Genomic DNA, 13823 nt, shown 5'->3' with positions numbered 1-13823 from the left:
TTAACCTGATGCCTTAGTTGATCGGCTCCTCTGATTAGTATTAACAAACACTACATCTAAGTTATCTAAAACCAAAAGTAGAAACACTTACACTCCTTTTAGCTCAACCCAACAAAACGATTACAGTGCATCTCCTAACGAATGTCTCAACAGACTCGAAGTATTTCACTTTTATATAATTTCTTATTCTGTAATGTATTCCGGTGAGTTAAGAAGGGATTCTAATAAACTTTTTGAATTGTCAAGTGCATATATGTGTTTTTGCTGTACCGTCATACTGCAGGTAACTGCTTATTCACAATGTATCATTCAACACAGACCAGCATACCATCACCACGACCTGTAAAAACAAATACCAAAATGATTTAATGCCTTTAGAAGCAGCTTTGTACAAGGTCATTTTAACATGTTTTACAGTACATTTAGTTCATTCACAATGTTTAAAAGTATACATTTCGTCACAAAGTGCCATGTCAGCTCCAGTCATCACAAAGAAGAAGAAGTTGAATGAAGGCACAGTGTAAAGGTTTTAGCTCTCCCTGAGCAGAAAAGTCTGGTCGTCATTCATTTGCCTGCTTGGTTTCGGATGGCCTTTGCTAAAAGGCAAGTGCACAAAGTGCTGTTGATTGTTGTATAAATAGTGTATTAAAATTATGCATAGAGGAGGGTGAAGTTCCACTGTGTCATTTTGCTTCATAAGAGGACGTCCTTCATCTCAGACGGGCCTGAGATTCGAATCTACACAAAGTGGATCTGACCAAACTCCGTGAGCAGTGCAATGAGAAGGAAGATGGCGTAGAAGACGAGGAGGAAGATCCCATATCGCCGATCCAAGTGGAACCGGCACAGTGGAACAATGACGAAGGACAGGACCAAAGACAAACCCAGAGATCCTGCAAGAACCCACATCAGCAAACCCTCCGATTCAAACTGAGGAGGAGAAAGAGACAAAGATGCGTCAATGTTCATGGGTTTCAAAACAGTTGTGTATTTGCCACTTCTCTGAACCTTTAACCAGAATATTGAACTCTTGATCTGTGTATTGGAGAAGACTTACCTGCACATCAGAGTGTGTGCTAACCATCTGCACCAGACATCCTATACCCACTCCAAACAGCATGTCTAAAGAAAATGCAGTCAAGGACAATTCAATAACTGCCACTGTTTTACATGTCTTAAATTGTTTTTGTACTGAAACATGTTCTCTTATGAAAATAAGGATACTGAAAATGATGCCTCCAAAGCAGGCAGATATGGCCATTCGTGGGTAACCCTGCCGGGCTATGGTGATGTCAGAGAAACAGTCTGAAAAAGAGATGTGCAGAGATATTCAATTACAAGCATTACTGTACTGACTTTTATGATTTCTCAACATACAATACTTTTTTGTGACTTTTTTGACAATCTATACTGTGACTTAAAAAAAAGAATTAAACTTTCTTCGATATATATGATTTTGTTTGATATGACTTTTTATTTTTTTACGAAATACTATACTATGACTTTTAAGTGAATTTTTGTGACTTTTTTCAACATGCTTAATAATACTAAGACATAATATACTATAACTTTCTTTAAAAAAAAAAAAAAAATACTAAACTATGACATACTATGATTTCATTCGACATACTATACTATGACTTTTTGGTGACTTTTTTGACATACTAATGATTTTTGACATACTATACTGTGACTTTTTAAAAAAATTACTAAACTATGACTTATTGTGACTTTCGATATAATATATTATGGCTTTTTAATGACATTTCTGACATGCCATAGTATGACTGTTTTACTTTTGGTCTTTTTTTCGTCACACTATATTATGACTATTTGGCACTTGTTTTGTTGAAATACTACACTGATTTTTTTGTGACTTTCTTCGACATATACTATGACTTTGTTTGATATACTGTACTATGACTTTTCTTGGAACATTTTACAACATATTACATTATGACTTATTGACATACTATGTTTTTATGACTTTCCTAACAACCTAACTAGGACTTTTTATGCTACACTATACTGTGACTTTTTACTACATATACTGACTATTTTATGACTTCTTTACATACCATACTTTGACCTTTTATGACATACATAATAGTCTACCCATTGCGAGATGGTCTGTAGTGGTATATGGTTGTTTTTTTTAAAGGAATCAGGTTCACAAATATCACCTCCTATGCTGTTGCCCCAGGCCAACAAAGTCAGCCCCAGCACAGTGTTGCTGAGACGCAGCACCACGCCGAGCATGTGCAGAAGACTGACCACTTCAGAGGCCGCTGCACTGATCAACACTGCACTCACCACAAAGCCCAACAGAGCAAACAGCTGGAGAGGGGAAAAGACACATTTAGAATCAGCAGCGAGCATGACTAATATATACAGTAAATATTTTTCAGGCTGTAGGGAGTCTACCAGTTTGGTCCAGACTGAAATATCTCAATAAGTATTGGAGTGATTGCCTTAAAAAAAGACATTTTTGGTCCTCAGAGGATGAATCCCACTTTGGTGATCCTCTGACTTTTCCTCCAGCACCCACATCAGTCATATTCTCTATTTGCCCAATACTTAGTTCTTTTAATATACACAAATACTTACTGGATGATATCTGGGAGGAGAGTCATTAGTGGTAGTGCAGAACACAATAGCAGACAGGAAAAGTCCCAGCAGAAGCATCAGCAGCCAGAGGGGAAACTGCCCTTGGATGATATAATTTCCATCTAGACATTGGTTAAGGAAAAAAAAAAGATGGAGATTAAAAAAACAACAAAGCAGGGTGATGTTTTAACCATTTACTTAACCTGATTATGGCTGCTGCAGTATGCCATGCTGCACTTACATATTCCTGACCGAAAGGTGAGCACACACACCAGAGGAGCAGTGATCAGATGACAACAGTTCAGTGGGCGTCTCCAGTTCCTGTCTTCTTTATCAGGGTCGACCACAGGGATGCAGAGCAGCAGCAGGAACTCTAGAGGTGTCTGATGGGTTTCAGGAGAGTTTAAAAAAGCTTGTCACTCTTTTGACTTGGTGTACCAATCAGATTCATTCAGACATCGAGCTTTTTCCACTGCCCCCTTGGATCTGTTTAACTTCTCACACACACACACACACACACACACACACACACACACACACACACACACACCTTCAGTACTTTGAGTACTCTCCAGCTCCATGATTTCCTCCTCCACTTCCTGTTGTCCACCGGGTTCAGAGAGTTTAGCAGGATCTGACTTGTGGACTCAGAGTAAGGTAGAAGTGGCCTGTACTCTGACTCTGAAACACACACACACACACACACACACACACACGTGTATGTTATGGTCCTGATCATGCAGAAAAATCCTGCTGTTTATTAACTTATATAGTGGTAAATAGAAGGCTGCTGCATTCCCACCATACTCCTGTTGGATGCTCCCTCCAGTCGGGCAGGGGACGTCTTCATCATCCGATGATTCGGACGAGTGAAGCTCTGGTGCGAAGACAAAAATATCACGCCTGGCAATTAGGACATTTGTATTTTCTATTTTTCTGTGTGTACACGTTTTAGTGTTTCTAACCTGGATTATGTGCAGCGCTCCGGACACTGGAAGTCCTCGAATGTTTCTGCCGGTTGTAGATGTACGCACTGATAATAACAGTCAATACATACACCACATAGAGACCTAGGTACCCTAGAAAAAGAAAAATGAAACACAGTGAAGCTAAAAATGTCTCAGTGTGTGTGTGTGTAAAGTACTGAGAGCTTGGAGTAAAACTGCTCTTAAAACTTTATACATACACATTATGTCCTACAGTATACAGTACAGTTTGTACGGAAATATTAAAAAATGTGCCAGAGAGTAGGTGATTCACAGAATAGCATGGCTGTGATTCTTTGAACTGCATTCTGGGATTGATTTTGGTCAGAAAATAGATGAGATTGCAGCTTTAGGCCGTAGATGTTAGCACCAAAACAAGAAAGCGCTTAGACATACACCGACATGCAAGGCTGCAAAGTCCTCTACATTCCCAAGTAAGTAAAAAAAAAAAATGGCATTTTCAATTATTTAAGTCGTACAAAATCAAGGAATACATGCCAGATCTATAGATATACCCAGTATTTCTCCAAGTGTCGTGGTTCGTCTGTACAACATGAGGAAAGTCCAAAACACTGCCACCATGTAGAAGATGACGTCACGCAGAAATGGACGGGAGGCCACAGCGAAAGGCTTCACCAGCGCCACGCTGCCTGCAACTACTGTGGTGACAAATATACCAGCTCCTGTGTTCAGAGGGAGGGAGACAGAGATAGAACATGATTAGGAGAAAGGGCAACCAGGTTTTCATATTAAAAAGCTTGAGGTGTTCATGGCGGGTCTGTGTGTGTGTGTGAGACTGTGCCTACCAAACAAGGCTCCGACAGCCAGCCCAGCGGTGTGTGGGTGGGAGAAAGCTGCGATGGCACTGAAGACGTCAGGAGCTCCATTACCAAGAGCCAGAAACGTCACACCCTCAACACAAACACCAGTCAAGGAACACGTTCTTCACAAAAAAAATGATCTAACATCGTCGAAAGGGAAATGGCAAAAATCCCTCAGAGGGAGGAACTTTGTGATTGCTTTACGTACATAAATATCACAGAGTCAGGGACGCACAGCGCATGTAGATAAAGGATACAGCCACATTGTGAGTGAGGTGCAGACTGGTAGAGATGGCTGACAGGTTGGGACAGAAACTGGGGAGAAAAAGTGGGAAAAAAGTGAGTATGCTCATGTAAAAAGCAAAGAGCAATGAAAAACATCTCTCTTTATATAAAACAGTATACAGAAATATAAAATCCTGCAGCTTCTTTACCATTCAGCTGGTGTAGTAGGTTGGGTAGTGGTTGAGGGTAAAAGAGCAGAACAAACTGTCCTTCCTTTGAGGAAATCTCACAATCTCACAACTCAAGCGCAACAATAACGAAAAACTCTCCAGTCATGTGACTCTGCTTCATGTGACTATTTAGCTGACCGCACTGAGGGCATGATCGTGTGTGTAGTCTGCACATGTGGGCTTGTCATCGTACCGTAACACACTCCACAGCTGAATCGAATCAATGAAAATTAGTGATTTGGGCTTGCTGGCATGACACACATAAAGGGGAACTTGTGGGACGCACATTTTGACACTGGCAACACGAGAGACACTTACAACTTAGACGCTGTGAGTCCGAGAATGATAAACAGAAAGAGCAGCCATATGATCTGTGGAGAAGCAGAACAAAGTTAAGGTGAGAAAGGTTTTCTTAACACACACTCGGAGAAGACAGAAGTTCAGCTTGAGTCGTACGCAGATACATGTTCTTTAAACTTACTTGGTTGGTCAAGTTGACCCCGATAAACATGGCCTTGTTTGACCACACTGATCCTATTGTTCCTAATCCCCCACAACGTGTTTAATGCTATTTTCTGTGTCACAGTTTGATTTGTTATGTTGCAAAGAGGGAAATTCAGGAAGTTGTACATTCTTACAAAAATTCTTTATTTAGCAAAAAGTGAAATGACTGAGCGCGGAGATTCACATATTTGATAAGTCCTGATTCTCCTGCAGCAAAGTCATCTTCCTCAAAAGATCAGCTGGTGCTGATCTGCAGTTTCACGCTGTCCACACACACACACACACACAGGTCTTACACACACACAGGTCTTACACAGAGAGTCATGGTGAGAGGTGTGAGGTTGGGAGGAAGCAGACAGAAGGCCACATGAAGGTAGTTGATGAAGCCATCTTCCATGTTACAGTCCAGTGTGTTCTTCACAAATGCACATCGGTCTGCAGCACTGAGGTTCATCACAAGGTCGCACTGAACACACACAAAGAAAGAAAGAAAAAAAGAAAGATAGCAGTGTTTTAATGCTGACATGTGTGAATGTCTCAAATTATAATTGTTTTAAAACAAATTTGACAAGGTAAAAATCAAGATGAATACAACAAATACTTTATTGTTGAATATTCTTAAACTCAAAGTGTTGTGAAAGAGCAGGGCCAGATTAAAGCTTTAGTATGCAGCAGGGACACATTCCTCACTGGGCGCCAGTTCTCCCTTCTTTCATTGTGTTTACCTTGTTGTGTTAAGCACCGTTCAAGTACAACACACACTACAGGCTACATGTGGCAGCTTTCTAATATTTTGCCCAGAAGCCAAGAAACCAAGCCGTTGCAGTATTTCAATCAAACATTAAAAGTATTGAGGGGTATCCAATATTGCTATAAAGCAGTCGTACAACATTGCTTACAATGATCTTATATACCAAGATGTACTGAAGACATTGCTTCCACAATGACCAATAAACATGGTGTCACGGTGTAAACACTCAGTGGTAACTTTACTATCAGGTACCTCTGTAACAGCTCAGCCATGAATTCTACCTTCACAAAGATAATCATGTTTAATTTGGATTCAGGCTGGCAGAGAGGTATTCATTTGTTGATTATAGTTTGCAGTGGTGTTGAACTGGACTGCTTTAAATAGCTGCTCTAATGTTTTACATCATCAGAAACACAACAACATAATAAAACACCATCAATACATCTTTAAAATAGACTTAAAGTCAAGGCTGCTCTATAGGACATCCAAACCAGTGCATGTAGATTTGTGGATACAACACAAAAATTGCAAGAATATCCAAATGAATTTGATCAAATGTGCTGAACTGACTCAACTGCTACATTTAGAAACAATAAGTCGTAAAGAAAGAGTCTTTAGGTTTGTTTTTCATTTCAGCTCATGTTGCTTTAGTGGTGCATATTACCAAATGTGCAGTCAATCAAATGACCACAAACTAACTGCTAGACCGTTGGCCTGGTTTGTAGTCCAGTGTTGTTGAGGTCCCTTAAATTGTGAGAGGAATTTATTTTCTTTATTGATTTTTTGTATTTGTATTGATACTGGATTTTGTTTTGTTTTTTAAAAAGGAGGAACTAGTTACATCATCTTCAGTCCCACTATCACACTGTGCATCTCTCCCAGTATAACAATACACTTATATCTATCCACCTGGATCTAGAGAATCCAAACATCTGCCCTGATGTGAACATGCGCGTGTCTCATTTAATAGAGCAGCACAACTTAATTTATCGCTTGCTGTCATCACGTGACAGCCGGAAAAACCAGCTGACAACCTGCCAGCTTCAAATCAAACTGCACACACATTTTAAACCAGTCAACAGTTAGCACACATACACACACATGACAACACGATAGCCCGCTTTCACACGAATGACAGCCGACATGTAAATGTGGTAGTTGTCGAACATCACCGACCTCATCGTTGCTGCCTTGAAACATCATGGTTTGTGTGTTGTTTGAAGAAGATCGCCCGGTTAATCCAACAACAGGCTGCTTCCTGCGGACATGGGAGCCCGAGGTGACCTGCTGGTGACACGACCACACCAGCAGAAGAGACAGGTAAACAACAGGAGACATGGTTCACTTTATCCTGGAGACGCGTTCATTCTGGTGGACGGGACCGTGGTGGGTTGTTTTACTCCTGCAACCCGGACCGTTCAGTTTAAAGGAAACCGTAAAAAAACCGGAATAAAAACCCTTAAAATCCACGTCGTTATTGTGGCTGTAGCTTCATGGTTTGTTTCTTTGCGTCTCTTTAAAGACTGCTCGCCCAGTTTCAATGTCCGTGTACATGTTGTACGTTCTCGCCTGAAACCCCACCTACTGTTTTTCCAACCAACGCGCGCCGCATTCACGGACTCCTCGTAAACTCAAGACTCCAAAGAGGATACTGAAATATAAGACAAACAAAAAACAAAAAATAATCGAGTGAATATTGTATAGATTCTTTATTAATATATTTCCAAAAAAAGCTGCTGTACATCACTTTTTAGCAGTGTTGGCATGCTTTGCCCTTATTTCATTTCAGATATAATTTGGCAGAGTACAACAATACAGTGAACTAACAATATAATAAATCATAGTGCCATTTAAAATAATTAGCTGATGTATCAATTGTGTAAAACTGCAAAGTTCATATCTTTTTTAATAGATACTACTAAAAGATACTCTCATGTACCATACTCCTATAGGATAGGAATTCACACATTGATTTTTTCCAATAGCAAATAATGCATCATGTACTGTATGTAAAACTCCCTCCTGTTCCTGTACTTCTGACCTGTGCTCTAGTTAATTTGTGGTTCATTGATCTTTGCTTAATCTTGCCCTAAAAGTGTAATTAATGCAGGAGTAGTTATGACTTTGAAAGTGAAAAGTCTGGGGCCATGTTTAATTCATCCACTTCACACTGTGTAAACTATAAATCAGACAAAAATAGATATTGCAGATACTTCATATACAGAAGTAAATACCAAAATCACATTAGACAGGACTATATTTTATTAGATACTCATTTTTCAGTTTGATTTCTGTGCTGTTACAGAAGTGTTTTTTATTTGTTATTTGTTGTAAAACATGGTCTCAGAACTACGGTGAGGTTAATCAGTTATCAGTGAAGCTTCAACCTTGGATGGGCCAGTCATACACAAGTGCAGCATCAAGTGGCGCTGTGCTGAGCTCATAGCAGCCTCTCGCCTGTTTAGTCGTCACAGGGCACAAGTCGTGTTCACACCACCTGATAAAAGGAAAATAAAAATTGTGTTTGTCTTTTTTTTTTTTACCTAAAAGAAGTGTTAATGTAACTTTCCTTTGATTTTTTGTTTTTGTTTTACCTGAGCGCTGCATAGGTGTCAGATGAAGAGGCTCCCTCCCAACATGCATGGTCAATGAGAAGGGCACCTGTAAACATCCATCATGTTAAAGGGGAACTCCTCCGATTTTACATATCAAAGTCTGTTTACAGGGCATGGGGAGCACTAGTGCATGTGTGTAAAAAACAAAAAAGAAGAAGAAAAAAATATGAAGCCTTTTGTGGCTTTGGGAGGAGCTGTGTGAAGTCTTATAAATGGCCTCAAGTCATGTCACTTGAGTCCAAACACTACAAGTGGAGTTAGAAAGAAGTGAGTGTACCAGACGCATCTCTGCTCGAGGCTAGCAGCTCGAGGCTAAAGCAGCAGCTACTAACATAATGCAACCAAATCTGTGACCAAACTGTTAGTGGTGGAGTTGCCTTGTGGGTAATGTAGGCGCCAGGTTTTGAAAGGAAAGAAGAATGAATGGAATCATTTCTGGTTCTGCTCCGTCGATTACATTTTGATTTAATTTGACTGTTAATTTAGAGTCTGATAATGTTACAGCAGTACAAAGATAAATGGGCGATGTGCTCTTTTAAGGGAGAAGAGTGTATGTGTGATCGTGGTAGCTACCCGTGTAGATGCGAGCCAGGCTGTAGGCCAGGTCTCTGGCTGCTAGTTCTAGGTAGCCAGGCGCTCTTGTAGCTGCTACCTGAACAAAGTCCTCCAGTTCAGAGAGAGCACCGTCTACTGCTCTCACCGCCGGCGCCAATGTGGAAACACTTGATGCACCTGCAAGCAGGGACTACAAGGAGAAGAAAACAAGTGCATATCACATTCCTGTTCAACTCTGTCACAGATTAGTGACTGAAGTCGTTTGACAGGATTATTCCCTGACTCTGTACCTTGGCATGGGTGAAGTAAGCGTGAAGAACCATTCCTGAGCTACGAGCCACACAGCGCAGCACGTCCAGAGACAGAACATTTGTGGTTCCTTCCCATATACTCAAAACCTGAGAGAGTAAAGAGACAGGTAAGCTTCAGTATTGCAAAAACTGTTTGACACTGTAGGTTTGTATGTATTGACCTTACCTGTGCATCCCGAAGTAGTCCAGGCAACCCTGTATCCTCAATGTAGCCCTGTCCACCGAAGCTTTCCAAACCCTCCGACACCACAGCCACCGCCTGACACAAAACACAACAGACAGTGAGGTTGCCATCAAAACAGAGAGTTTACCAACACATTTGCACAAGCTGGTCACCTGCTTCCCAGTGTACAGTTTGGCCACAGGAGTGAGCAAACGCAGCATGTGTGCGTCATGCTGGGTCGCCATGCCGCTTTCTTCTCGGCCCAAAAGACGACACACATCCATCACCAGAAGGAAAGCTCCACGAGTCTCCACCTGTCCATTTTAGAAGCAAGCATGAGTGAGGCATGATGGGAAACTTTGCGTAGAGTTTGTGTAATTTGTTCAGCCCCTCACCAGCTCACCTCCATCCTAGCGAGAGTCTGTATGTGCAGCGGGTGGTCTTTAAGATGCTTTCCAAAGGCAGTGCGGCGAGTGGCATAGTCACGAGCTAACTGGACCACCCTGTGAACACACACAAACACACGGATAATTAATCAGCCCATTTATAGCATGTTTTTAGAAATGAGTGCAGGATTCAGTGCGGTGGTACGAGCAGTATCCCACCTTCTCATCGCAGCTGCTGCAGAGACGCTGTTGTGTATCCGGGTTATGGTCAGCATGTTTGCTATGGAGGCCACACCTCTCCCTTTCTCTGACAGCTGTAAATGAAGAGAGGGAAAAAAGACATTGACGTTCACTTAATGCCAAAACAAATCAGCTGGCATTGCCTCAAATAAAAGGATTAAATCACAAGTAAAAGGCATTTCAATGGTGTCTAGTTTCCTTCTTATGTAGTGTTGTATTTCCAAATATAAATAGTATTTGTAATGGAGCATGAAAAAAAACGTGCTTTAGTATAAACAAAGTGAGCTGTGCCTGAACCCGGTGTGACTTCACAGGTATCAATCATATCTGCATAGACCATAGATGGAATCTACAGTTTTTAAATGCTTCAATAACCGATGATGTGTAACTGACCCTGTGTGCCGGCAGGCCGTCCAGCAGCAACTCAGCAGTTGGCATCTGTCTTGTGCCCAGCTTGTCCTTCAGTCTCTGAACCTCTATACCCTTCAGCCGGCCATCCTCATCTCTACTCACCTCTGCATAGAACAAAGACAAACCCCTGCTGCCCTGTGGGAGAGAGACAAGCACACATTCAGTACAGTGAAACCACTTTGTAAGTCATTCAAGAGGAGCGATGCTATCGGATGTCTGCAGCACCGGTGTGGTTGTTCCGGTTCTGTCCTGCACTCTGGCCAGCGTAAGAGTCATGTCTGCGTCTGTAGCAGAGGTGAACCACTTGAAGCCGTGTAGTTTGTACGAACCGTCTGTCTGGGGAACAGCCACCGTCTCTGTGCCACTGGCTGAGGGGATGCAAGACAGGGAGAGGCAACTCATGACGCAATAGTCAAGTCTTGTATTTAATTCAAGCATTGAATCACATTTCCTCAACAGATACTTCAAATAACAACAATTAAGAACATAAATGCTGGAACATAAATAACAATTTCTGAAGTTTTTCTTTATGACACCGAAACAACTTTCACAACTCTTTCAAATACAGACGGTGATCGATGATGCACTGTAACCTGTTAGGTGAAGCTGATACTGGTTAATGCAAGACAACTGGGAGCGTCACTACTGACCCACGTCAGATCCTCCCTGTCTTTCGGTCATCCACTGTCCAGATGTCCAGAAATGCTCAGGATGACGGGTGGTCAGGCGGCTGTAGGCTTCGTCTACTGGCCATGAAACACCTATGGACTTTACATATACAGCCAAATAATGAAACGCTATGTTAATAAGCTAAAAACAACAACAGTCAAACAGTCCTCTGTTCAGCTGTGGAAATGAGGCTTACGGCTCATTTATTTCAGTCGTAGTCCAATCGGATATAGCTAAAACAAAGGACCTTTCACCTCATCCTGCTGCACCCTTTACTGTCTCCGTCACGTTAGGGTTAGAACGTGCTCTTGTAAAAACATGAAACGCAGGCTTCCTGTTGTCTTTTGTTAGTTTTCTGACACACCTGGATGACTTTAGCAGCTCCGTCGGTCATGGCCAGAGGACAGGTGTAGAGACCAGAGGACGGAGAGAAGATGTACAACTTGCTCATTTGATACACACGACTGGAAAACACACACACACACGCCCACACACACACACACCACACAATTACACTTAGTTTCTCCTTTAGAACAACTTATCCTATTAGAAACTCCTAAAAGTGTTATTGAACGAAAATATGACATATGACTGAAACCGTAAAAGGAAGTATAACTCTGTCTCCTAACCTCCACTCCCCAAATGACCTCTCATAGCCAATGGCAACCAGCCCTTCCTGTGCCGACAGGTCTTTCATGCGTTTCCAGGCAGGGGAGGTCACGATGTGGTCCACTCGGCGACCCCAGGGGTCAAAATGCTCCAACCGTGGAGGAGTAACCTCACACTCTCGACCCCAGACGTCCACCTCATTTGCCACGCGCTCTCCAAACGCACGCAAGTCGGATAAAGCTGCCTGTGAACAAGCGTATACACATACATAGTTACACAGATTATGAACAAGACCTCAGTTTACGTGTAGTTTATTTCCATCACAGCTGATGGCGCAGCTGTGCTCCCTCCTCACCTCCTGGGGCAGGTGTCTCCTCAGGTATCCTCTTAGCAAGGCATCCTCTAGAAATGGGTTCTTCAGAACTGGTCTTTCCTGAAAGAAAGATCCTATTTTGGCTCTAGAGAACTGAAGGTACCCCGCTGCATCCCAGAGTTGTTCTTCATCAGCTCCTCTAGTGCCTGGCTCTGCTACACTGGCTAATCTGATGTGGACCAGCGGTGGAGGAACACCACACAACCCCCTGCAGCAGCCTCCAGCTACATGGCGGGTCAGTAGGGCTGAGCACACAGACATGGCTCAGGACGGCAGACACATGAAGTAACTGTGCGGGAGAGAAACATGACTGGGTTTCATTCATTGAGCAATTAACAGGATTATCTAGAATCCAAAAAACACATTTAACACTAAATACTAATAACAACACAAGTATGCAGTTTGTTTTGTTCACCCACAAGTGATGTTACTTTGAAGTAGGTTATATTTACAATAGAATATTTTCAAACATAAACAGCCATTTCTTCCATTGACAGGACTTTGTTCACACTATTACACCCCTAGAAGTCGGTCAGTAACAAACTCTACTGCTGGAGAGATTTAATGACTTGTTTTCAGGAAGATCAGAGTGCATTTACCCATTGACTTGTTTACTCTTACGAAGCCATATTTTTGGCATTTTGCCTAACGTTATTCAAAAGAAGAAGTGCTGAAATGTCCACATGACATAGCGCCTTCAGAAATATGTAGCTAACGTCACTATAATCAATCTGGTAGACTAGTAACGTAATCTGTGATAACGGAAAAGGCCCGGTTAATTACCTATTTCAAATGAAAACTACTCTTACCACATAAAAGTAAATTATACTATTTGTAGTTAACTACGCATGCTTTAATAATGTCCATGCAGCATTTAAATACAACATAACTGAGCTAAGAAGTAAGTTAACCTGGGGATCACCGAAGTGGGTCAAAGTTCATTCCGCTGTCATTTCATGCAGTTGTTTCGTATCGTTTGATTTAATTGTAGTCTAATGGTTAATGCAGGTAACAAGTAGCCAGCCTGAGCAGCTCAACCTGTTAACTTCCCTTTTCAAACTGCGAGTAACGTTATACGTCACTGCAACCTGAAAGCACCCACTCTCAACAATCAACAATTTTCTACACGATTGACAATCACTTTTAGACAGTTTACATTTCTAATTGCTTTAATAACATTGAATTCTCATGTCAAACGTATGACTTTCCTGGATGCAAGAGAAGATTACCGTTTGCAACTTTACCTGAAGATAGCCCAGCACTGTTTACTTTCACCACAGCTGCAAACTCTTGCCTTCAAAATAAAAGTCCAGTTCCTTGTAAATGGGTCTGTTCACTCATACAACATAAAAAGCCTGGCAACACAA

At 41.7% G+C, this 13823-nt stretch overlaps 2 protein-coding genes across 7 annotated transcripts; both read right to left on the bottom strand.

The window, feature by feature from the left end:
- Nucleotides 1–343: 343 nt before the first annotated feature.
- On the bottom strand, nt 344–7651 carry slc8b1 (solute carrier family 8 member B1). The gene is made up of 15 exons (XM_031856226.1): nt 7301–7651; nt 5687–5839; nt 5188–5240; nt 4672–4729; nt 4400–4505; nt 4109–4276; nt 3573–3686; nt 3410–3484; nt 3158–3288; nt 2849–2990; nt 2608–2729; nt 2184–2337; nt 1225–1305; nt 1058–1122; nt 344–930 (listed from the first exon to the last, which is right to left on the bottom strand). The coding sequence occupies exons 1-15, from the start codon at nt 7460–7462 to the stop codon at nt 739–741; spliced, it is 1776 nt and encodes a 591-aa protein (XP_031712086.1). The 5' UTR covers nt 7463–7651; the 3' UTR covers nt 344–738.
- Nucleotides 7652–7700: 49 nt separating this feature from the next.
- On the bottom strand, nt 7701–13750 carry LOC116388404 (acyl-CoA dehydrogenase family member 11). Of its 6 annotated transcripts, none has more exons than XM_031856221.1 (16): nt 13686–13750; nt 12439–12745; nt 12104–12327; nt 11839–11938; nt 11456–11573; nt 11031–11173; nt 10788–10940; nt 10374–10468; nt 10172–10271; nt 9942–10082; nt 9772–9864; nt 9585–9692; nt 9313–9484; nt 8719–8785; nt 8512–8621; nt 7701–7775 (listed from the first exon to the last, which is right to left on the bottom strand). In XM_031856221.1, exons 2-16 carry the CDS (start codon nt 12715–12717, stop codon nt 7756–7758), a joined length of 1923 nt encoding a protein of 640 aa, XP_031712081.1. In that variant the 5' UTR covers nt 12718–12745; nt 13686–13750; the 3' UTR covers nt 7701–7755. The 6 variants fall into 6 exon arrangements, with proteins under 6 accessions (XP_031712081.1, XP_031712080.1, XP_031712085.1 ...); XM_031856220.1 differs by having other exon boundaries at nt 13701–13735; XM_031856225.1 differs by lacking the exon at nt 13686–13750 and adding an exon at nt 13379–13646.
- Nucleotides 13751–13823: the final 73 nt, after the last annotated feature.

Source organism: Anarrhichthys ocellatus, unplaced genomic scaffold (assembly GCF_004355925.1).
Source record: "Anarrhichthys ocellatus isolate YVR2014 unplaced genomic scaffold, GSC_Weel_1.0 scaffold17, whole genome shotgun sequence".
Taxonomy (NCBI): domain Eukaryota; kingdom Metazoa; phylum Chordata; class Actinopteri; order Perciformes; family Anarhichadidae; genus Anarrhichthys; species Anarrhichthys ocellatus.
This window is presented reverse-complemented; position numbering and strand designations above follow the sequence as displayed.

What these genes read in the sequence shown, in the direction of transcription:
- slc8b1 (XM_031856226.1), bottom strand. Translation starts at nt 7,462, where the DNA reads ATGTCTCCTGTTGTTTACCTGTCTCTTCTGCTGGTGTGGTCGTGTCAC. An exon ending in TTCAAGGCAGCAACGATGAG is followed by an intron (nt 5,840 to 7,300) that starts GTCGGTGATGTT and finishes GTGTGTGTTCAG; the next exon opens with TGCGACCTTGTGATGAACCT. An exon ending in GACACTTGGAGAAATACTGG is followed by an intron (nt 3,687 to 4,108) that starts GTATATCTATAG and finishes TTCTTTTTCTAG; the next exon opens with GGTACCTAGGTCTCTATGTG.
- LOC116388404 (XM_031856221.1), bottom strand. Translation starts at nt 12,717, where the DNA reads ATGTCTGTGTGCTCAGCCCTACTGACCCGCCATGTAGCTGGAGGCTGC. An exon ending in AGGTCATTTGGGGAGTGGAG is followed by an intron (nt 11,939 to 12,103) that starts GTTAGGAGACAG and finishes TGTGTTTTCCAG; the next exon opens with TCGTGTGTATCAAATGAGCA. An exon ending in AGACTCTCGCTAGGATGGAG is followed by an intron (nt 10,083 to 10,171) that starts GTGAGCTGGTGA and finishes TAAAATGGACAG; the next exon opens with GTGGAGACTCGTGGAGCTTT.